The sequence below is a fragment of the Nerophis lumbriciformis genome, linkage group LG20 (genome assembly GCF_033978685.3).
Source record: "Nerophis lumbriciformis linkage group LG20, RoL_Nlum_v2.1, whole genome shotgun sequence".
Lineage (NCBI taxonomy): Eukaryota > Metazoa > Chordata > Actinopteri > Syngnathiformes > Syngnathidae > Nerophis > Nerophis lumbriciformis.
This window is the reverse complement of record NC_084567.2, coordinates 24467501-24490345: the sequence shown is the minus strand read 5'-3', so window position 1 is coordinate 24490345 and position 22845 is coordinate 24467501. Positions and strand designations below refer to the sequence as shown.

Below are 22845 nucleotides of genomic sequence, written 5' to 3'. Positions count from 1 at the left end.
GCATGCTAACTTAACTTTAGTAGCTTTTTTCCTCTCTTGTTGTTACTGTAATCTAAATAAATTAAGGCTTGAGTGCCATCTTAAATCGACAAATATCCAAGCTAATTTGATCCAACTGTGATCCAGACTGTGTATTTGTTAACAGCACATCAATTATGTCACATGTGTTCAGATGAAGTTGTAATAATCTGTACATACTGTATGAACGATCCCAACATGGTTGAAACAGTTTCGTCCAGCCAATTCTAGTAACGGCTGTGCATTAGTAATTACCGTATTTTTCAGAGTATAGGTCGCTCCGGAGTATAAGTCGCACCTGCCGAAAATGCATAATAAAGAAGGAAAAAAACATATATAAGTCGCACTGGAGTATAAGTCGCATTTTTTGGGGAAATTTATTTGATAAAACCCAACACCAAGAATAGACATTTGAAAGGCAATTTAAAATAAATAAAGAATAGTGAACAACAGGCTGAATAAGTGTACGTTATATGAGGTATAAATAACCAACTGAGAACGTGCCTGGTTTGTTAACGTAACATATTATGGTAAGAGTCATTCAAATAACTATAACATATAGAACATGCTATACGTTTACCAAACAATCTGTCACTCCTAATCGCTAAATCCCATGAAATCTTATACGTCTAGTCTCTTACGTGAATGAGCTAAATAATATTATTTGATATTTTCTGGTAATGTGTTAATAATTTCACACATAAGTCGCTCCTGAGTATAAGTCGCACCCCCGGCCAAACTATGAAAAAAACTGCGACTTATAGTCTGAAAAACACGGTATGTCTCGCTTTACTCAATATAGATGAATTGAGCACCTCCACGTACCTACTCTGAGAGTGGAGAGCAGAATTCAGAGCAGTTTGGCTGTGAAAAGAAAGAGAATAGGTCAATTTTGGCATGTAAAATATCAAGTAAACTTTGATGATGCGATATAATCCATGCATTTAACCTATGACTGTTAAACCCTCACACAAAAGACATGGTGATCTCTTTCAAGCTCACACAATCATTGTTGGCATGGTCGCAAGGCTAATTGGTTGCCATATATTACTGTTTTGAAGGATTTACACTATGCCAAACTATGGTAATTTTACAAAAACCAAGGCAAAATTTTGAAAGGTATTTGCGGTTTCAAAAAATACATTGATTGGAGTGATCAATGGTTTGTAGATGATACATACTTGCCGTGATTAAGGACAACGGAGCAGTTGGGCCAACAATCATGGTTGACCAGACATAGGTTAGGAAAAAGCCCCACACCAACATCTCGCAGCCCATTCTGGTCCCTTAGTGTGAATCCGTTACATTTTAACTACAAGAACACAAATAAGAACAGGACGTAAGTCGAGAAGACGGCGATGGTCAAAACAGCTTTCAGTGTTCATTCTTACAATGCCAAAGATGTGCAAGATGTAGTCAACTGAGTGTTGCTTCCTTCCATAAGACCAGTATTCCAGGAAGCTCTGGACATCGGTCCCTAGCTTTTTCAGGCTGTCCTCCGGCAGGTCAGACACGTGGTTCTCCAGCTGTTCCACGGAGATCATCTGATTGTCTGCCACGATGCCTGTGTCCTTGTGAAGGCGCCACAGCACACGTGCAGCCAGACTGCAGAGGGAAACAAGAACAGCAATGTGAAAAACACAAAAATGGTTGTTTGATCGCTGCCCTCGGTGCATTTCTGAGACCGTCAGAGGGCCGAAGAGACATTTTAAAAGGAAAACATTAACTCATGATCGACAAAAGCCATTATACTATATGAACAAACAATGAACAAACACTGTTATTTTAGTACAGGCATGAAAAAACTATTACTGATAAGTCTTTAGGGCAGCACGGTGAAACGGGGGTTAGTGCATGTGCCTCACAATACGAAGGTCCTGAGTAGTCCTGAGTTCAATCCCAGGCTCGGGATCTTTCTGTGTGGAGTTTGAATGTTCTCCTCGTAACTGCGTGGGTTCCCTCCGGCAGTGACGTACGATGAGGTTCATGGCTGGTGAGGCACTGACTTCATCACAGTCACATTTACAAACATATGAACCCTAAAGACTTTCTTATTCACCATTTGATTGGCAGCAGTTAACGGGTTATGTTTAAAAGCTCATACCAGCATTCTTCCCTGCTTGGCACTCAGCATCAAGGGTTGGAATTGGGGGTTAAATCACCAAAAATTATTCCCGGGCGTGGCGCCGCTGCTGCCCACTGCTCCCCTCACATCCCAGGGGGTGATCAAGGGATGGGTCAAATGCAGAGGACAAATTTCACCACACCTCGTGTGTGTGCCAATCATTGGTACTTTAACTTAACTTTAACTTTACACATACAAACTGTAGCACAGAAAAAAGCACATTTAATAAAAAAAACGTTATTATGGTCTTACCTTTATGTAATATATTGGGTTGGAGGCAATAACCAGGCGAGGTGATGAAGTACGTCTCTTTAATGTAGACTTCAGAACAGACTCAACACACTTGATGTCAGGTGCGCAACACCACGCAAATCGTTGGCCAACCAAAAAGTAACCCCAGTACGCTATAGCCAACATTAACCAGGAGATGGCAACAGACAAACATAGATCACTCTATTACATTCCTCCCCTTTTAGAAATGTAGAAGTTACTCAATAGAAATAAACAACCCAACCAAAAAATGCAACAGCTCAATAAGAAGCCAAAAAGTACAAAAACAATAATGTTCGTGTTGGAGGAGTTGTGAATGAATGAAATATGAAATCTGTGCTGCAGTCTGCAGGTGTACCTAACGTTGTGTTCCTGCAGTCATTCACAACTCCTCCAACACGAACATTATTGTTTTTGCACTTTTTGGCTTCTTATTAAATAACTTTTTTAAATAGATTCAATCTTGCACGTGGAAAGTTTAAGTGTGGGCTTTAGTTGATACAACACTCCCGTCAGGGGGTGCATTCTACGGCGGGAGTGCATTCTCTACCACCAGGAGGCGGGATTACTGCGAGCCTCACACAGTGCGTCTTCGCAGCGGTTTTATGATTGCTCAGCACAAGAAATACGTTACACACATACAGTTGTTGACAAAATACACTGTACATTATATACTTCCGCTAACTAAATTATGGAAATGTATAATATAGTTCATATAGCAATACGGTCTCACTGCACAGCAGGCCAGCAGTTAGCCGAGTACGCAATCCATGGTGAGGCACAACTGAGTGATGTGCCTCAACTGGCTGCTGATCACCGCACCGTCTCTTCTCAGTATTTGAACGGCAAATGTGAAAATCCAGCGATTTTGAATAAAAATAATCTAAAACTGGTGAAGTTAAATGGAAAATAACTTTATAGTATAATCACTGGATACATTTAACAATTTAATAATTTTTTTTTCTTTTTACATTTTTTTTCTTTCCATGATGGCAGGTGAGGCTCCGGGTACTCCGGCTTCCTCCCACCTCCAAAGACATGCACCTGGGGATAGGTTGATTGGCAACACTAAAATTGGCCCTAGTGTGTGAATGTGAGTGTGAATGTTGTCTGTCTATCTGTGTTGGCCCTGTGATAAAGTGGCGACTTGTCCAGGGTGTACCCCGCCTTCCGCCCGAATGCAGCTGAGATAGGCTCCAGCACCCCCCGCAACCCCAAAATGGACAAGCGGTAGGAAATGGATGGATGGATGGATATAAGTCTTTAGCCATTTGTCCAATCAAATAATTCCAACAGTTTCTGAAAAAATAAAGCCCGATGTACAAACGTACATGTCATTGGGGTAATTCAGGCCTTGAGAGTTAAACACCAGAGTTGTGTACTCAATTCTAGCGCAAACTCTTAGGGTGTCAGGGAGTGAGGTTTACCAACGTACACTCTCTGTAAGACATAGTTCAAACTCGATCCCAAATCGTTTACTTATGTACACTCTTGATGCCTTGTTCAGTTTAAATAGGTCAATTTCTATTCAGTTTTTTGAGTTTGTCTATTATAACATATTTATTTGTTCACGCAGACTTCAGGCTCCTCGATCAGACTTGCATTTTGGCCTGCAAGTCAAGAAGTTTGGCCACCCCACTTGTAGTCAGAGCAAATCAAAAACTCCATGAGATTTGGCCTCAGTCCATCGCTAAAGTAGGTACTTATTGTCAGTGATCTACAACCCATCTTATTAGGTCTTTCAGGGATTTTCATGCTATGTCCAGGGAAGCATCCTATTGAAACAATGAGTACGTTTCCATGCACTAACTTAGTCTGATTTCTCAAATAGTTTGTTTTTTTGTATTTTCCCACCTACATGTGAAGTCCCAGTGTCCATGCACACTCTCTAATGCAGACCTGTGAATAGATGTCCGTCTTTTGGATATTGTCCCCTGTCGCGGGAACTGGCTACTGCTTCACTGACTTCATGGTGAGTGTGTTCTGCTATTAAGATTGGAAATTTTGGGGCGGATCTTGCGAGGTTCGTTCTAGGGTCCGCGGGGGACACGCAACATACGTGTAAGTCAAATTATGCTCACGTCCTATAGCATAACAACAAGCCAAGAGACAGCCGAGAGGCAGTTTGTATCTCAAATTACTCGTAAATGGAGGTACTCCTGAGTTTAAGGTACCACTGTAATTAATTAAAGAATTGTTTACGATGCATCCTTTACTTTTGTATTACTACTTTTTGTGACGTGCTTCTGTCAACTTTATTGATCAATATATTTATTCTTTATTCTTTGAGTAAGCCTTAAAAAACTCTATTCAACCTACTCAAAGTGGAGCTCCACAAGAGAACCTCTGTGTCCTTTACCAGCACCGCCACCAAGCTATCATGGAGTTCAACCCATCTTTAGTTGTAAATGTCCTCATAGCCAACCCTGCACACAATGTTCCGACGTCAACCAAGACCTTCTGAAAATTGACCTATGACTGAAGGAGGCCACTGATTGCTGCCAACGCCATTCATACCAAAGATGTTTGGTAACCCTAGTGCGCTTCTCCCTACCTCTCTTTGGACAAGTTGACAAACAAGTTGCGAATATGTTTGAAATAAACCAATCCCATTACTGTTAGTGTACTATATGTACAGAAATCATTGTTATTTAAAAATGAACAGTTTGTGCATCGACAAAGTATGAAAAATAACAGTTTCCATTGTGTAAAAAATATTTACCGGTATGTTCATTATGTCAGACAATGTTAAGGTATTTATGTGTTGGGTTCCAGAAAGTAAACTAGGCTCCTATGCAAGTTGCTACCAGCTACTCAAAGATAATTTAAGGAAGCAAAAACAAAGCAGACATACTGTACTGATCATTGTTTGGAAAATTCTAAAGGACCCTTGAGAAAGCTAATGGTGATACAGACAACATGTCTCAAAGGGCAGTGCAGGCCTGAGAGGACATGTGACTGAATCTTGGGTGTACTCACACTAGGCTATTCATACTGTGCTAAACTTGGGTGTGATTCCTCCTCCCTTCCCTGGCCACGATTGGCCTGCAGTCACACTTAGAATTTGTGCTGTAACCCCATTGCCTGATCATTTGCCACTGCCAAAGGATGGGTTGGGTGGTACTTTGCTGCAGCAAGCACTGGGTTGATGTTGCACTCCCATCCTGGAGTTGACTTGCAATGGATTCCAGAGATAAACCCTCTCACATATTATTGTTATTATGATTACTGCAATTATTGTTTTTGTTATTATTGCCACTGTGCCCTCTTCTTTCCCTGGCCATCCCCAGGTTCTCTTGCACTCGATGTTCAGCCGGCTGAACCCCTATGCTAGTTGATGTTCTCAATATTTGCTGTCTCACTGTCCATCCGCAGGTTCTCAAACTGGATCCCAGCAGATGTTATCTTCTATCACCGTTTCCTCTTTTTCTTATTTGTCTGACCCATCCTAAATTCTGAATATTATAATGAATTTAGTTACAGTAGTCCAACTTTCGGCCTAAAGCGGCTCAAAGCAGCTGGACCTGATGGCGTTCTGGGCCGTGTGCTTAAGCACTGCGCGGACGAACTGACGGATGTATTTGTTTCCATTTTTAATCTGTCACTGTCTACATCCTGGGTCCCTGCCTGTTTTAAAACCGCTACAATAATTCTCATCCCCAAACACGCCATCATCTCATGCCTAAAGGACTATAGACCTGTAGCACTCACCTCCATACCTACCAAATGCATGGAGAGACTGATATTGAAACGGATTAAAAAATCCCTTGACCCATATCAGTTCGCGTACCGGGAGAACCGATTAACCGAAGACACCATCGCTATTGTAATCCATAGACTCTTGGAACATCTTGAGCTTAAGGACACTTATGCAAGACTGCTCTTTGTCGATTTCAGCTCAGCATTTAACACAATACGGCCAAACAGACTCAGATCTAAGCTTCACAACCTTGGTCTGAACACCTTCCTCTGCAACTGGATTTTGGACTTTTTAACGAATCGCACACAGTATGTGAAAATAGGCGAGCACATTTCCGCCACGCTCACCATCAACACCGGTGCCCCACAGGGTTGTGTGCTAAGCCCCGCGCTCTTCACCCTCTTTACACATGACTGCATAGCCTCTTCAATATCCAATTTCACTGTCAAATATGCCGACGACACCACGGTGCTTGGGCTCATCAGTAATAATGATGAGACAGCATACAATGTAGAGGTCCAACAGCTGGCTTCATGGTGTGCTAACAATAACTTGGTTCTTAACACTAACAAAACCAAATAACTAATTGTAGACTTCCACAGGAAAGGGCAGAACAAACACCCTCCACTTTTAATTAATAACAATCTCGTAGAAAGGGTCAAGCATTTAAAATTCTTAGGGGTGAACATAAAAGAAGATCTATGCTGGGACATTAACACTGCTTCTACAGTCGGAAAGGCCCAACAACGTCTTTTTTTTTGAGGAAACTAAAATGTGCAAACATTCTGCAGAAATCAATGGTCAACTTTTACAACTGTGCCATCAGCAGTGTCCTCACTTACGGATTTTTAGTGTGGTTTGCTAGCTGCACTAAAGCGAACTAACAGGCCCTCCAGCGAGTGGTTAAAGCGGCGGGGAAAATTACAAGGACGATACTCCCAGAGATGAGTGCCATGTACACAACTCGCTGCCTAAAGCGAGTACACAACATCCTGAAGGACAGATACCACCCAGCACATGGCCTCTTCAACCTGCTACCCTCTGGAAGGAAGTATAGATCGATTCGCGCCAGGACCACCAGAATGTCTCACAGTCTGTATCCCCAGGCTGTGAGACTGCTAAATGAACAGCCTGCCCCTTTGCTGCCCCGGACCATCTTATTACCTCACTCTTCACCACCTCAATAATTGTGCTCTGGACATTGCATTGCTGCAACATCAATGTAACACCCATCAGACATCTGACTGTTACCACCCCCACACCCCTCTTATCGCGATGATTCCTGACAATACTAAAATGCTAAAATGTAAACTATTGTCAACCTGCACGTCAATGCAGTTTCTATGCCGCTGGACAAAGCGCAAACAAAATCTCGTTGTTCATGTATGACTTAAGTGCAGTGACGTGCAGTCACTAGAGGCAGGTGAGGCCCCGCCTCACCTGCGATCATGGAAAGAAAAAAAATGTAAAAAGAAAAAAAAAAAAATTAAATTGTTAAATGTATCCAGTGATTATACTATAAAGTTATTTTCCATTTAACTTCACCAGTTTTAGATTATTTTTATACAAAAGCGCTGAATTTTCACATTTGCCGTTCAAATACTGAGAAGAGACGGTGCGGTAAACAGCAGCCAGTTGAGGCACGTCTCTCATTTGTGCCTCAACATGGATTGCGGACTCGGCTAACTGCTGGCCTGCTGTGCAGTGAGACCGTATTGCTATATGAATTATATTATACATTTCCATAGTTTAGTTAGCTGAGGTATATAATGTACAGTGTATTTTGTCAACAACTGTATGTGTGTAACGTATTTCTTGTGCTGAGCGATCATAAAACGGCTGCAAAAGACGCACTGGCTGAGGCTCGCAGTAATCCCGCCTCCTGCACCCCCGCCGTAGAATTTGCACCCCCTGACGGGAGTGTTATATCAACTAAAGCCCACACTTAAACTTTCCACGGGCAAGATTGAATCTATTTAAAAAAGTTATTTCATAAGAAGCCAAAAAGTGCAAAAACAATAATGTTCGTGTTGGAGTAGTTGTGAATGACTGCAGGGCCACAACATTAGGTACACCTGCAGACTGCAGGTGTACCTAATTCACAACTCCTCCAACACGAACATGATTGTTTTTGCACTTTTTGGTTTCTTATTAAATAACTTTTGTAACCTATTTTTATGGGCTTTCCTATTTGTGATGTTAAGTTCCTGTTATGCGCTGTTATACAGTATATGCCTTGAGCTCTTATTTTGAAGGCGCTTAGAGCGGAAGTGATGACACGTTGGAGTGGAGCGTAGGTTTTTGAAAGAATGTAAATAAAGTGGTCCTCGTGTAAACTGGAGCCTCCGTGTTTGTTATTTTGTAGTTTCATACAGTATAGGCGACATTTATAAACCCTCGGTTACACTTTTTTAAATAGATTCAATCTTGCACGTGGAAAGTTGAAGTGAGGGCTTTAGTTGATATAACACTCCCGTCAGGGGGTTCATTAATCCAGCACAACAGCGGCGCATGGACTTCATTTATAAGTAAAGGTAAGACCATAATAACGTTTTTTTATTAAATGTGCTTTTTTGTGTGCTACAGTTTGTATGTGTAAAGTTAAAGTTAAGTTAAAGTACCAATGATTGTCACACACACTAGGTGTGGTGAAATTTGTCCTCATTTGACCCATCCCCTTGTTCACCCCCTGGGAGGTGAGGGGAACAGTGGGCAGCAGCGGCGCCGCGCCCAGGAATCATTTTTGGTGATTTAACCCCCAATTCCAACCCTTGATGCTGAGTGCCAAGCAGGGAAGAATGCTGGTATGAGCTTTTAAACATAACCCGTTAACTGCTGCCAATCAAATGGTGAATAAGATACTGTTTAGGATTCATATGATTGTAAATCTGACTGTGATGAAGTCAGTGACTCACCAGCCAAGAACCTCACCGCACGTCACTGCTTAAGTGTAATTATGACAATGACAATAAAGGAATTGATTGATTGATTGATAAACATCTTTCTTACCGGACATTCTCATTCGGCGCCTTGCCGACCTTCTTAATGGCCGCACACTCCTTCTTGTGTTCATCCCAGCATGCGGTCTGGCAGGTGCGGTTGCAGTAAAAGGCAAACTGGCACTGGGCACAGCGATGTAACTTGGCCTGCTGGCGGAAGCAGCTGTGGCACACCTGCATGAACAAGCTGACAGAAAGCAGAGACTTTTGGTATGTTCATAACTTCACACAGACTTGATTCCTTTTAAAAAACCATTAAATTCACTGTATGGATTCATCTGATATGGTACACCACTATCACTGCTCATTCATGCAATCAATAATTGTAAAAATAGTAATGTAATGTAGAAAAAGAAAACCATTTTTTATTGGACATTTATGGGCTGCTTGTGGGGCAATCGCATGCCTCTAATGCTACAAAGCTGCAATAATTGCATAACAATGCAGGCCATTTTTATCAAATCTCATATTATTTTTTATACATCGTTATTTCTATTCTTTACAATTCTGCCATTTTCAACAAAAGTTGTTTCACAAAGGCGCCTAATGTGTTATTTACATTTTATCAAACATGGTGACATAATTTCCAAAAAAGAGAAAGACGTGACCATTTGATTAGGTGTCCACAAAATAAATGGGGAATGTCCTATACAAAAGAAGTGTCCAATGTGGCATGGCAATCTGAGGCTTGCTGCTTGAGCTTTGTTGACTCCTAGCATATTATCTGTCACTTGTGGGGGGGTCACATCTTTCTGCAGGGTTCGTTCTCCCGGGATGCAGACGAACTCTGGACAAGGCGTGCAGGTAAGAACATGATTTAATCTTCGAAAATCAAACACGTACCAAAAACAGAAAACAAGCAGAAGTAAACATGCCGATCGCACGGGAAGCTAAGGTTACCTCTTAGCACAGGATGCATAAACTCGGAGACAAGAAATACTAACGTAACTGTTGTATTCAGCAAACAATGAAGCCAGACTGAGCGTGGCGAGAAAGGTGAATAAATAGCTCTTAGATTAGTGGTCGACAGCAGGTGAGCGTGCCGACCACTAACCAGAGGCAGATGAACCCAATTAAACCCCATGGAAACTAAAACAAACCCAGAGGTGCACAAAACAGGAACTAAGGGAGTCCAAAACTAACGGAACATAACCAAACAAAAAATGAGCCGGCCACGGATCATGACATTATCAAACAAAAAAAAACTGTTAAAAAAGCAGGAAAATGTAAAATGAATGACAAAATGCTGAAATATTTATACTAATAACTAGGGATGGTTACAAATTTGATGCATTTATAGGTACCGACAAAGTCCATCGGTAGCGGACTCATCCGGACTGCCTCCAAGTAATGTTACAATCATCCATGCCAACAAAGCAGTGTTAATTTTGACAGCAGTTTTTAATGTAGTTTTAGTTATAGTCTTTGAACAAAATGTATTTCAGTTTTAGTTATATTTTAGTCATTGAAGTGAATTAAATAACTCATATTAAGTTCTACATATGGTGAATGTTTATATTCAACTTGGAGAAAGTGAACCACCTTATGATTGAGCCCATAATAAATTAAGGAGCCTTAGTTGGACATTTGCATGTGGACTGGAATTAGCTCTCTCACGAGATGAAGAAATAAAACCAGCCTTTGGAATGCAAAAGTTATAGCTGGAGGAGAGATTCCATGCTTATCTTAAGGTCAACCTGCAAGTTATGGTATACATCTGTTGTCTTTCCAGACAAACACGAAAATCCCCTTTTATGGTCAGGATGTGCTCTCCTGACTTAGCACACACACACACACACACAGAGACAGGAAAGAGGAATATAAAACTGATGGTTTGGTTTCTCCAAGTTAGGAGTCCTTCATTTTTTACTTAAGCCCCTCCAGGTACTGCAGACCTGTATAATAACACTCGCTTGTAATAAAGCAACTTTTTGTTCAGCAAAGCGTCTCCGACGTCTCTTTTGATCCAGCCGCACTGCCGTGTTGCCCTTCTGCCCGGGAGGGGGTGACAAGATCAGAAATACACATCATCTAAATTAATTTGGTTTTATTCGACTAAATTCCTCAACATTATAAGCAACTAAAATTGCAGTCAATTTTGTCGACTAGAAAATTAAGTGTGATGTTATTTGCATAGTTTTATACTTAAACTATCGGCAATTTGGAGTGCATAACTTAGAAAAATCATATTTTCTCTAAGTTAAAATGTAACGTGTACATTTTATCATGTAAGTCTACTATTTATCTAGCCAATTAGGACTAAACAAAAATGTTACTGATCTAAAGGAGTTTGTTAAAAAAAAAAAAATAAATAAATACCCTCGGCAGCACGGTGGAACAGGGGTTAGTGCGTCTGCCTCACAATACGAAGGTCCTGAGTAGTCGTGAGTTCAATCCCGGTCTCGGGCTCTTTCTGTGTGGAGTTTGCATGTGCTCCCCGTGACTGCGTGGGTTCCCTCCGGGTACTCCGGCTTCCTCCCACCTCCAAAAACATGCACCTGGGGATAGGTTGATTGGCAACACTAAATTGGCCCTAGTGTGTGAATGTGAGTGTGAATGTTGTCTGTCTATCTGTGTTGGCCCTGCGATGAGGTGGCGACTTGTCCAGGGTGTACCCCGCCTTCCGCCCGATTGTAGCTGAGATAGGCTCCAGCACCCCCCGCGACCCCGAAGGGAATAAGCGGTAGAAAATGGATGGATGGATGGAAAAAATACCCTCAACGTCAGTGTAAAGTGCATGAATAGATGCGTGCATGTATTATGGACATATGAAAAAAAACAAGCCAAAGACCATCGCATTCCACAGAGCTGGAGAGAAGCCCAATACCACCACGGGCAAAGTCTGGCCTCCTCACCTCTGCCAATGACTGGCAACTGGAAGTGGACCTGGGCAGGCAACTGAAGTTCCCTTCTAGGACTACATCAACCAGGCTCCGCCCAGACATTGTACATTGTGTATATAACCTTTCTTTCTTTGAGTATTACCCTGAAAAATTACAATTGCTTAATGTGGGCAGTGTCGCCCATAGACTACAAAATAGTGGTAAAGTAAGCGGTTTTGTTTCTGCTCTACCGTCTTGGTAACCGTCTAAGTAACTTTAATTCAGTACAGTGTGCAGACTTCCATCGAATCAGGTTCTTAGTCCAGGCTGTGTATGATGTCCTCCCAAGCCCAGCAAACCTCCCTGTCTGGGGTAAAATGAAGACACCATCCTGCCCCCGCTGCTCAGGACGGGGCTCCCTGGAACACGCACTCAGCAGCTGCCCAAAAGCTCTTGAAGACGGGCGCTATCGCTGGCGTCACAACCAGGTGCTTAGGGCAGTCGCTGACAGCATCGCCACCGCCATCAACACCAGCAAAGGCCGCCACAAGCCAAAGACCATCGCATTCCACAGAGCTGGAGAGAAGCCCAATACCACCACGGGCAAAGTCTGGCCTCCTCACCTCTGCCAATGACTGGCAACTGGAAGTGGACCTGGGCAGGCAACTGAAGTTCCCTTCTAGGACTACATCAACCAGGCTCCGCCCAGACATGGTCATTGTCTCAGATTCTACCAAGCAGCTGATTATTCTGGAGCTAACTGTGCCATGGGAAGAACGCATTGGACAAGACCAATGACAGGAAGCGTGCCAAGTACCAGGAGCTGGAGGAAGAGCGTAGGAGGCAAGGCTGGAAAACAATATGTGAGCCTCTGGAGGTGGGCTGTCTGGGATTCGCAGGGCGGTCACTCTGCAGAGTGCTCACCTGGCTAAGACTTGTCGGGGAGGAAAAACAGAAGGCTATCAGATCCGCAACTAAAGTCGCAGTGAAATCCACAAGATGGCTTTGGATTAAGAGGTCAGAACCGTGGGCAAACGCTGCTGGGACAGAGGCTAGGGATTGATTGCCTGGGCTGGGGGGGTCTGATGTTGAACGACCCGAAACCCCCGATGATCCCAGGAAACAACATCACTGATGATGTGTCCCAGCGCATCCGCAAGATGTATCTTTCACCACGAGTAATTTCAAAATATTAGTTTTGGCCTTCATACTCTAGCATAGGTGTCCGAACAATTCGCCTGTAGATGGCGCGTCAAGTTAGTTGTGTTTTTTACAGGAGAAAATTGAGCCGCAGGGTCTTGTTGTCTACTGCGGCAAAGGTGAAGTGCGTCCATGTGTCTTCTCACTCACAAAGACAGTAGTTCCGATTGGATCCCTTCGTGATTTACCCACTGCCTCTCTCCCACATGCAACTGTGATTGGATATGTTCCCAACTTGTCCCACCCGCCTTAAGACGAAATTAGATATGATTGGATTTCGTCTCTTGTCAAAATGTTTGCCTGTTTTTTATTGACCAAATTGTCAATTAATTTTGTCATTTTTTTTTAGTCAAAGTGCATTTGTTTTGATTAGTTATCGTTCTATTTTAGGAAAGGGAAAATAGGTTGTTGACGATAACTAAGACAAACATTTTTCATCAACAAAATAACACTGCAACAAAGCTAGAAGAAGACGCTCAAAAGTACTTTTCAAAAAGCGCTATCTGAATTTACATTGGATTTGCCAGACATTTCTACCAATTAAGGATGTAAATCTCTTTGTGGTGGACGATTTCATTCGCATCTCGATACATGGGTACGATGTGAGTCAAAATCGATTAATTTATAAAACATAATGATGCGATGCGATTTAATTTAGTGTATAAACAATTTGATACGATTCGATTTAATGTGTCAGAATAATTGTGTCTAAGTTATCACAAAACTTTGTGTTTCAATGAGTTCCCGGCAAGCAGACAAAAGCTGTCTTAGATCTTACCAAGCAAAAGGCTTGTAAAACTCCACGGTGTAGGATGGGAAGCGACCTGAAGGTGTCGGTTTCTTTGATGTATTGTAATCCACAGGAAGATTTTGTCTTAAACCGAGATCTACAAAGCGGAGAGGAGGCAAGACCTGACTGTCCTCCAGGCACCTTTTCTTTGAACTGTTTTGTAACCAAAGGCGATGGCTGTTTACGACCACAGACCCTTTAGAAACAGCTGTTGCCATGTAATCAGGGAAAGTCCAAATAAAAGAGTAGGCGTACAATCTTTCGTCAGAGCATGGGACGACACTTTACAAGGGTACAGTGTCTACGTGTTTCTCCTCAATTGAGCTAAATTGAATTCTGTCTTCTGTTTAATCCCTTGCTTCTTGTCCTGTTTAATAGATGTCATCAGTGTTTGAACCTGACATAATGTATGAACGATTCAATAAACAATTTGATTGCATGGTTAACATTTGTTGATGGACACATTCTTTTTTACACCTGGCACAAAATAACATAAGCATTCCTTCCTGTGCATATGCTCCTCCTCATGTTAGACGATAAATACTTAGGACCTTGGCACCAAGCGCTCAGACCGATCACTTTCTTCCTCTCTCTCAACCTTACCCCTCTGCAAGTTCAGCTTTTTTTTCCTACACACGCTCAGATTTCTGCTGTGCGCTTGCGCAAGTTTTGACATATCGTTATATTTGTGTCTAAAAGGCAACCACTCAGAGAACTGGACAAATGTAAGCTCTGATTGGCTGCTTGCTCTCCAATGAGATCGCTCTGAAATACTATTTTCAACATGGCGGCGCTATACGGAACGGAAATAGCGACTTTGATGTGGGTATAACTTTATTTATTCATTTAAAACATCTAAAAGTAGACATGTACAGCTAGGGTGACAGTAGTGATATAAATTTGTGTTAAAATACGAGACCTCGACTATCGTAATGTCGAGTGACCTCCGTGCTCTTCGCTCCTCTATAAAGTTAAAGTTAAAGTTAAAGTACCAATGATTGTCACACACACACTAGGTGTGGCGAGATTATTCTCTGCAACCAGTGTTTTTCAACCTTTTTTGAGCCAAGGCACATTTTTTGCGTTGAAAAAATGCGGAGGCACACCACCAACAGAAATCGTTAAAAAACAAAACTCAGTTGACAGCAAAAAGTTGTTGTCGCAATTGTTGGATATGAATTTAAAGCATAAGCAAGCGTGCATCAATATAGCTCTTGTCTCAAAGTAGGTGTACTGTCACCACCTGTCATATCACACTATGACTTATTTTGAGTTTATTGCTGTTATCTTGTGTGTAGTGTTTTAGTTATTGTCTTGCGCTCCTATTTTGGTGTCTTTTTCTCTCTTTTTTTTTGGTATTTTCCTGTAGCAGTTTCATGTCTTCCTTTGAGCGATATTTCCCGCATCTACTTTGTTTTAGCAATTAAGAATATTTCAGTTGTTTTTATCCTTCTTTGTGGGGACATTGTTGATTGTCATGTCATGTTCGGATGTACTTTGTCTTTGCTCCACAGTAAGTCTTTGCTGTCGTCCAGCATTCTGTTTTTGTTTACTTTGTAAGCCAGTTCAGTTTTAGTTTTGTTCTGCAAAGCCTTCCCTAAGCTTCAATGGCTTTTCTTAGGGGCACTCACCTTTTGTTTATTTTTGGTTTAAGCATTAGACACCTTTTTACCTACACGTTGCCTCCCGCTGTTTCCGACATCTACAAAGCAATTAGCTACCGGCTGCCACCTACTGATATGGAAGAGTATAACGTGGTAAGTCTGCCGATCTCCAGACAGTACAGAAACTCAACAACAACACATCATTTGCAGACTATAATTACTGGTTTGCAAAAAATATTTCTAACCCAAATACCGTATTTTCCGCACTATAAAACGCACCGGATTATAAGGCGCACCTTCAATGAATGGCCTATTTTAAAACTTTGTTCATATATAAGGCGCACCGCATTATAAGGCACACCGCATTATAAGGCGCATAGAATAGACGCTACAGTAGAGGCTGGGGTTGCAAGACCTGTTGTGGCTCAATATTGGTCCATATATAAGGCGCACCGGATTATAAGGCACACGGTCAGCTTTTGAGAAAATTTGAGGTTTTTAGGTGCGCCTTATAGTGCGGAAAATACGGTAGGTGAAACTAGATAATCTCCCACGGCCCACCAGACTGTATCTCACAGCACACTAGTGTGCCGCGGCACAGTGGTTGAAAAACACTGCTCTATACGAGAGAGACCCTCATATTCGGCCATTGCAGACAGCTTCGTGCAGTGAGCTTTTTTTAACGTTTAGAAATAAAAACCTTACATCTTTAAATTTGTATACCTAAGTAGCTTGACTCTTGTCTTACTAACGTGTGACTCTAATAGTTGATCTTTTTTAACTATTTGTACATTTTTTAAAATCATGTTAGTTTGTAGGCGCTATGTGCATTTTTATTTCACTGGAAAATGTTCACATTTATATGTTTATAAATCACTGTTAATGTGATCTTGTGTTTACGTTTACTCTGCTGTTCTGTTTAAGACTCGGATCATCAACCTGTGGCTCTTGAGCCACAGTGGCTCTTTAGTGCTGCCCTATTGGCCCCCTGGAGCTTTTTCCCAAATTTATGAAAATGTAAAAAGATGAGGACATTTAAAAAAAAAATTTTTTTAATATGGTTTCCGTAGGAGGACAAACATGACTTAAACATGCTTCACTGCTGGGAGTATTTGGCGAGCGCCGTTTTGTCTTACTAATTTGCCGGTCTTTCAACTCACCGTACTTTGTTTGCATGTACAACTTTCTTCGACGCTGCCACAGAAAGATGTGTTTTATGCCACTCCTTCCTTGTCTCATTTTGTCCACCAAACATTTTATACTTTGCGTGAATGCACAAAGGTGAGCTTTGTTGATGTTATTAACTTGTGTGGAGTGCTACATCCATTAGAGGAGGACAGCCTGCAGTTTCCTTTAACTTGGACACACATACATCTATACTTTTTGGCCATTCTAAGTCAGTAATTTCCAGGAGTTATCTCACCCTCTGAGAAGCCTCCGTTTTACACATTTTTTCCAATGTTGTAAAAATGTGTAGAATAATTACATTCCAACAATTCTGTCAACGAAGATTTGCGTCAGCCTGCAACACATAGTCATTTTGATAGTAGGCTAATATAGGTAATATAGACACTTACATCATGTGTTGCCTTCATTATAACACTTATATACGGCTTTAATTTTTTTGCGGCTTCAGACAGATTTTTATTTTTGTATTTTTGGTCCAATATGGCTCTTTCAAGATTTTGGACACATTTTGGACCCTGGTTTAGGACAATCAAGGAGAAAATGGACTCTCAAGACAATTTAAAGGACACCAGAGCAAAAAGAAATAGATAACATGGCTGATCATTTGAAACCTTTTTTTTTTTACCTGTAAAAAAATAATAAAGTGCTGAAACTGCTGCTGTTGTGATTCATTTTTTTGCCGAAATTACAACTATTCCAAAATAGGGAAATATATTTTTAGTAATTACAAATTACATTTCACTTAATATTTACAAATACAGTTGAAAGTACACACATTTAGTGAAGTGTGAAGTGAATTATATTTATATAGCGCTTTTCTCTAGTGACTCAAAGCGCTTTACATAGTGAAACCCAGTGACGTGCAGTCACTGGAGGCAGGTGAGGCGGGGCCTCATGTGCCATCATGGAAAGAAAAAAAATGTAAAAAGAAAAAAAATGTATTAAATTGTTATATGTATCCAGTGATTATACTATAAAGTTATTTTCCATTTAACTTCACCAGTTTTAGATTATTTTTATTCAAAATCGCTGAATTTTCACATTTGCCGTTCAAATACTGAGAAGAGACGGTGCGGTGAACAGCAGCCAGTTGAGGCACGTCACTCATTTGTGCCTCACCATGGATTGCGGACTCGGCTAACTGCTGCCCTGCTGTGCAGTGAGACCGTATTGCTATATGAATTATATTATACATTTCCATAGTTTAGTTAGCTGAGGTATATAATGTACAGTGTATTTTGTCAACAACTGTATTTGTGTAACGTATTTCTTGTGCTAAGCGATCATAAAACGGCTGCAAAAGACGCACTGGCTGAGGCTCGCAGTAATCCCGCCTCCTGCACCCCCGCCGTAGAATGCAACCCCTGACGGGAGTGTTGTATCAACTAAAGTCCACACTTAAACTTTCCACGTGCAAGATTGAATCTATTTAAAAAAGTTATTTCATTAGAAGCCAAAAAGTGCAAAAACAATAATGTTCGTGTTGGAGGAGTTGTGAATGACTGCAGGGCCACAACATTAGGTACACCTGCAGACTGCAGGTGTACCTAATTCACAACTCCTCCAACATGAACATTATTGTTTTTGCCTTTTTTGGCTTCTTATTAAATAACTTGTGTAACCTATTTTTATGGGCTTTCCTCTTTGTGATGTTAAGTTCCTGTTATGCGCTGTTATACAGTATATGCCTTGAGCTCTTATTTTGAAGGCGCTAAGAGCGGAAGTGATGACACGTTGGAGTGGAGCGGAGGTTTTTGAAAGAAGGTAAATAAAGCGGCCCTCGTGTAAACTGGAGCCTCCGTGTTTGTTATTTTGTAGTTTCATACAGTATAGGCGACATTTATAAACCCTCGGTTACACTTTTTTAAATAGATTCAATCTTGCACTTGGAAAGTTTAAGTGAGGGCTTTAGTTGATATAACACTCCCATCAGGGGGTGCATTAATCCAGCACAACAGTGGAGCATGGACTTCATTTATAAGTAAAGGTAAGACCATAATAACGTTTTTTTTATTAAATGTGCTTTTTTGTGTGCTACAGTTTGTATGTGTAAAGTTAAAGTTAAGTTAAAGTACCAATGATTGTCACACACACTAGGTGTAATGAAATTTGTCCTCTGCATTTGACCCATCCCCTTGTTCATCCCCTGGGAGGTGAGGTGAGCAGTGGGCAGTGATTTAACCCCCAATTCCAACCCTTGATGCTGAGTGCCAAGCAGGGAAGAATGCTGGTATGAGCTTTTAAACATAACCCGTTAACTGCTGCCAATCAAATGGTGAATAAGATACTCTTTAGGGTTCATATGTTTGTAAATCTGACTGTGATGAAGTCAGTGCCTCACCAGCCATGAACCTCACCGCACGTCACTGGTGAAACCCAATATCTAAGTTACATTTAAACCAGTGTGGGTGGCACTGGGAGCAAGTGGGTAAAGTGTTTTGCTCAAGGACACAACGGCAGTAACTAGGATGGCGGAAGCGGGGATCAAACCTGGAACCCTCAAGTTGCTGGTACGGCCGCTCTACCAACCCAGCTATACCGCCCATTTACAACAGGATTCATTTAAAAAACATCAATTGCTATATTGTAGAGCCAAAGGGTTATTTAGAATTATTTAAAGAGAATAGGCTGGGCTTTTACAGAAGACATGTATATTCCCTATTACTTTAAAACATGTTTTAAATAATATCTGAGTATTACTGTGTGATGTTACCGTATGGATTCCAAAAAGAAAGGCCATGAAGACTTCTCTTTTTGGAACATTATCTGGATTGTCTCTAGTATGTTTCTGAGGGTATACATAATGTATGTCCAACTACCTCATCAAGTGAGTTTGCAAAGCGAACTGTTGTATTACATATTACATTTGATCTAAAAACTAACTAATAAAGCAATCATCTTATAATAATTGTCCATAAACAACTTAATAACTATTAAATACAATGACTTTAAAATGATTTTCCTTGCTTATAAAGAGAATCACAGAACCTTGATTCAGTCAAAAAAATTAATAATACACACAAAATGTATTGTGCACAAAATATATTTCTATTCGCTCAAACATTATTTTTCGCTTGAGTTTTATTTTCAAAAAATGTCTGTGCTTGCAAAACGTATTTTTCTTTCCTGGGTCTACTGAAAATGTGACCAAATCCGCTGGGTCAAAAGTATACATACAGCAATGTTAATATTTGGTTACATGTCCCTTGGCAAGTTTCACTGCAATAAGGCGCTTTTGGTAGCCATCCACAAGCTTCTGGTTTAATTTTTGACACTCCTCTTCACACAATTGGTGCAGTTCAGCTAAATGTGATGGTTTTCTGACATGGACTTGTTTCTTCAGCATTGTCCAGCATGTAATAGTGGTTCTTTGGTCAAAATGTTGCATGGATTACGTTTGACAGACCATCTTCAAGCTGCTTTCTGACAGTCGCTTCTGGATGCGCCGTTTTGTGGGTGGACTACAAAGGCGGACGCGCTCAATTTTTTAGGATTTATGCAAATTCCGAATACAGATCAGCAGGTACCACAAGGTAAGAAAAGTTGCATTTGCATAATATTGCAAAACAAAATGCCAGATAATATGTCTTACCTTATAAACCAGGGGTAGGGAACCTATGGCTCTAGAGCCAGATGTGGCTCTTTTGATGACTGCATCTGGCTCTCAGATCAATCCTAGCTGACATTGCTTAACATGATAAGTAATGAATAATTCCACTGGTAATCACAGTGTTAAAAATAACATTCAAAATATAAAACATTCTCATGCATTTTAATCCATTCATCCGTTTTCTACCGCACCTGTTCAAGAAGTCGCATTAATGGTAAGAAGTATTTTATTTATCATTGGTTAGCTTCAGAATAACAATGTTTTTAAAAACAATGACAGACTTATCATACTCTAAAAATGTTGGTCTTACCTAAAAATGCATGCATTTAGTTGTATACAGTGTTAAAAAATATTATATGGCTCTCTCAGCCAAAAAGGTTCCCGACCACTGTTATAAGCACACCATAATAATACTCTACTATGTTTAATGCGCCAACAATCCATCAAGCAGTGCGGCTTCATAGCTTGCCAAAGTCGTACTAAAACATTTTCATAGATTTTTGAGCGCCGTGTGTAATGTTCTATATTTTCAATGGAACATATAAAATGTCGGTGTAGTTTACTTGAGTCATATTGCAGTCTACACGTATCTCTTATGTTTGACTGGCATCTGCTGCTCACACTTATCATTGCACATGTACCAAATAAAATGGCTTCGAGGTCGGTAAGCAAAACCAGAATTATTCCGTATATTAGGGGCACCCGGTTATAAGGCGCACTGTCAAGTTTTAAGGGGAAAAAAAACATTTTAAGTGCGCCTTATAGTCCGGAAAATACGGTACAAAAACAGTCCAAGAGAAACGACCATCAATTTGCAGTCATGTTGTTGTTATGATTTCAATGACAGCTAACGCTAATTGTCCAAATTGCTATTATTAGCTAACAACACCTAAAGCTAATGCATGTGTTAACAGTGTTGGGACTAACGCGTTACTGTAACGCGTTACTGTAACGCCGTTACTTTAGGCGCTAAATAGTATTCTAACGCATTATTTTTTATATTCAGTAACTCAGTTACCGGTACTACATGATGCGTTACTGCGTTATTTTACATTATTTTTTATGTAGTATCGGCTAGAAACTGAGAAGATCTGAGCGTGTTTTATTGAAGCGCTGCAGAAGAGGCGACAAGGAAGAGGCGTGCCGCGCGCTGTGTGTGTGTGTGTGTGTGTGTGTGTGTGTGTGTGTGTGTGTGTGTGGGAGGGGGCGTGTCTGTGTTTACTAACAAGACATGGCGAAGCCCGAAGCCGAGTGTCTTAACATGGAGATATTCTCACTACTTTTATTTTGTCGACCACAAAGAAAATAACATTTTAGTTAAATGTAAGTTGTCTTGGATCAAAGATCCTATCCTAGCAAATTCAAATCTGCTGAAACAGCTACAAAAGCAACATGCTTCGATGAAGCTAGTAAAGAGAGACACACTTCACCTCCTAAGCAACAGCGGCTGGATTTTAACGAGGCACTGCGCACTGAAGGTACACACACTCTGTCAATTCTCTTATATACTGTTGCTCTTTCATTCTAGACTTCTAGAGTGTTTGATTATCACGTCACTCTAAATGTATAGACTATAAAGTTCACAAACATAAAGAGGGCCAGGCCAATCTTTCCTTATCTCTAAACTAAAACTGGGGAAATGTGTAGAGTGTTCTGGGCTTCAGACATTATTTTATTTCAGAATTCCTTGAGAGAAAAAAACGCCTGGTTAGGCTTTGTGTATGTAGTGTGTGCTTTCCTTGGTTTACAGCAGTGGTTCTTAACCTTGTTGGAGGTACCAAACCCCACCAGTTTCATATGCGCATTCACCGAACCCTTCTTTAGTAAAAAATAAAATGTTAATTTTTTTTCAAATTCAAGAAAAAGTCATATGTTTTTTTTACTGGTGCACAAAATGAACCGTGCATGAACATCACCTTGTTCAAAGAACAAAACCAACACAGCGCATGAACTCCACAACAAATTACACACCTTACACACATTACCATGAATTGAATAACGTGGACCCCGACTTAAACAAGTTGAAAAACGTATTCGGGTGTTAACATTTAGTGGTCAATTGTACGGAATATGTACTGTATACTGTGTAAACTGTACTGTTTCATATAATGTATTCTTTTCCTTAGCAATTTGCTAGTAAAAGTTTAAATTGGTCAATCAAACAACCTGCAAATCAGATGGAAAATTAGGGGGAACATTGTTGGGTCCATAATACGCTGATAGGGAGAAGTTTTTATTTACACGATAAGTCGGATGTATCTTTACTTCCGTGGCGGAGGCTGCGCCGAACCCCTAGGGTTCGATCGAACCCAGGTTAAGAACCACTGGTTTACAGCTATGTTGTTATTATGCTGTTTGTTACTTATGTATGTTATGTTGCAGCTATTTAAAATAGTTTTGTCGATTTGTTCTGGCCTGAAACAAATTGGCCCTTTGAAACATATCTTTGTCTTTGTGTGTGGTATGTAGACCACAAGTTTAGCAGAGTTCAGTGATGCAAATGCATGTCAAGTTGATCA

General features: G+C 40.8%; 1 protein-coding gene across 1 annotated transcript in view; it reads right to left on the bottom strand.

The window, feature by feature from the left end:
• LOC133619561 (histone-lysine N-methyltransferase Smyd1-like) overlaps nt 1–22845 on the bottom strand; it is a 48202-nt gene that overhangs the window by 24435 nt on the left and 922 nt on the right. The window contains exons 2-5 of the mRNA XM_061980659.1: nt 9123–9299; nt 1410–1623; nt 1200–1330; nt 844–882 (exon numbers count right to left, since the gene is read on the bottom strand). Coding sequence (XP_061836643.1) covers nt 844–882; nt 1200–1330; nt 1410–1623; nt 9123–9299 — 561 coding nt within the window. The remainder of the gene's footprint in view (nt 1–843; nt 883–1199; nt 1331–1409; nt 1624–9122; nt 9300–22845) is intronic.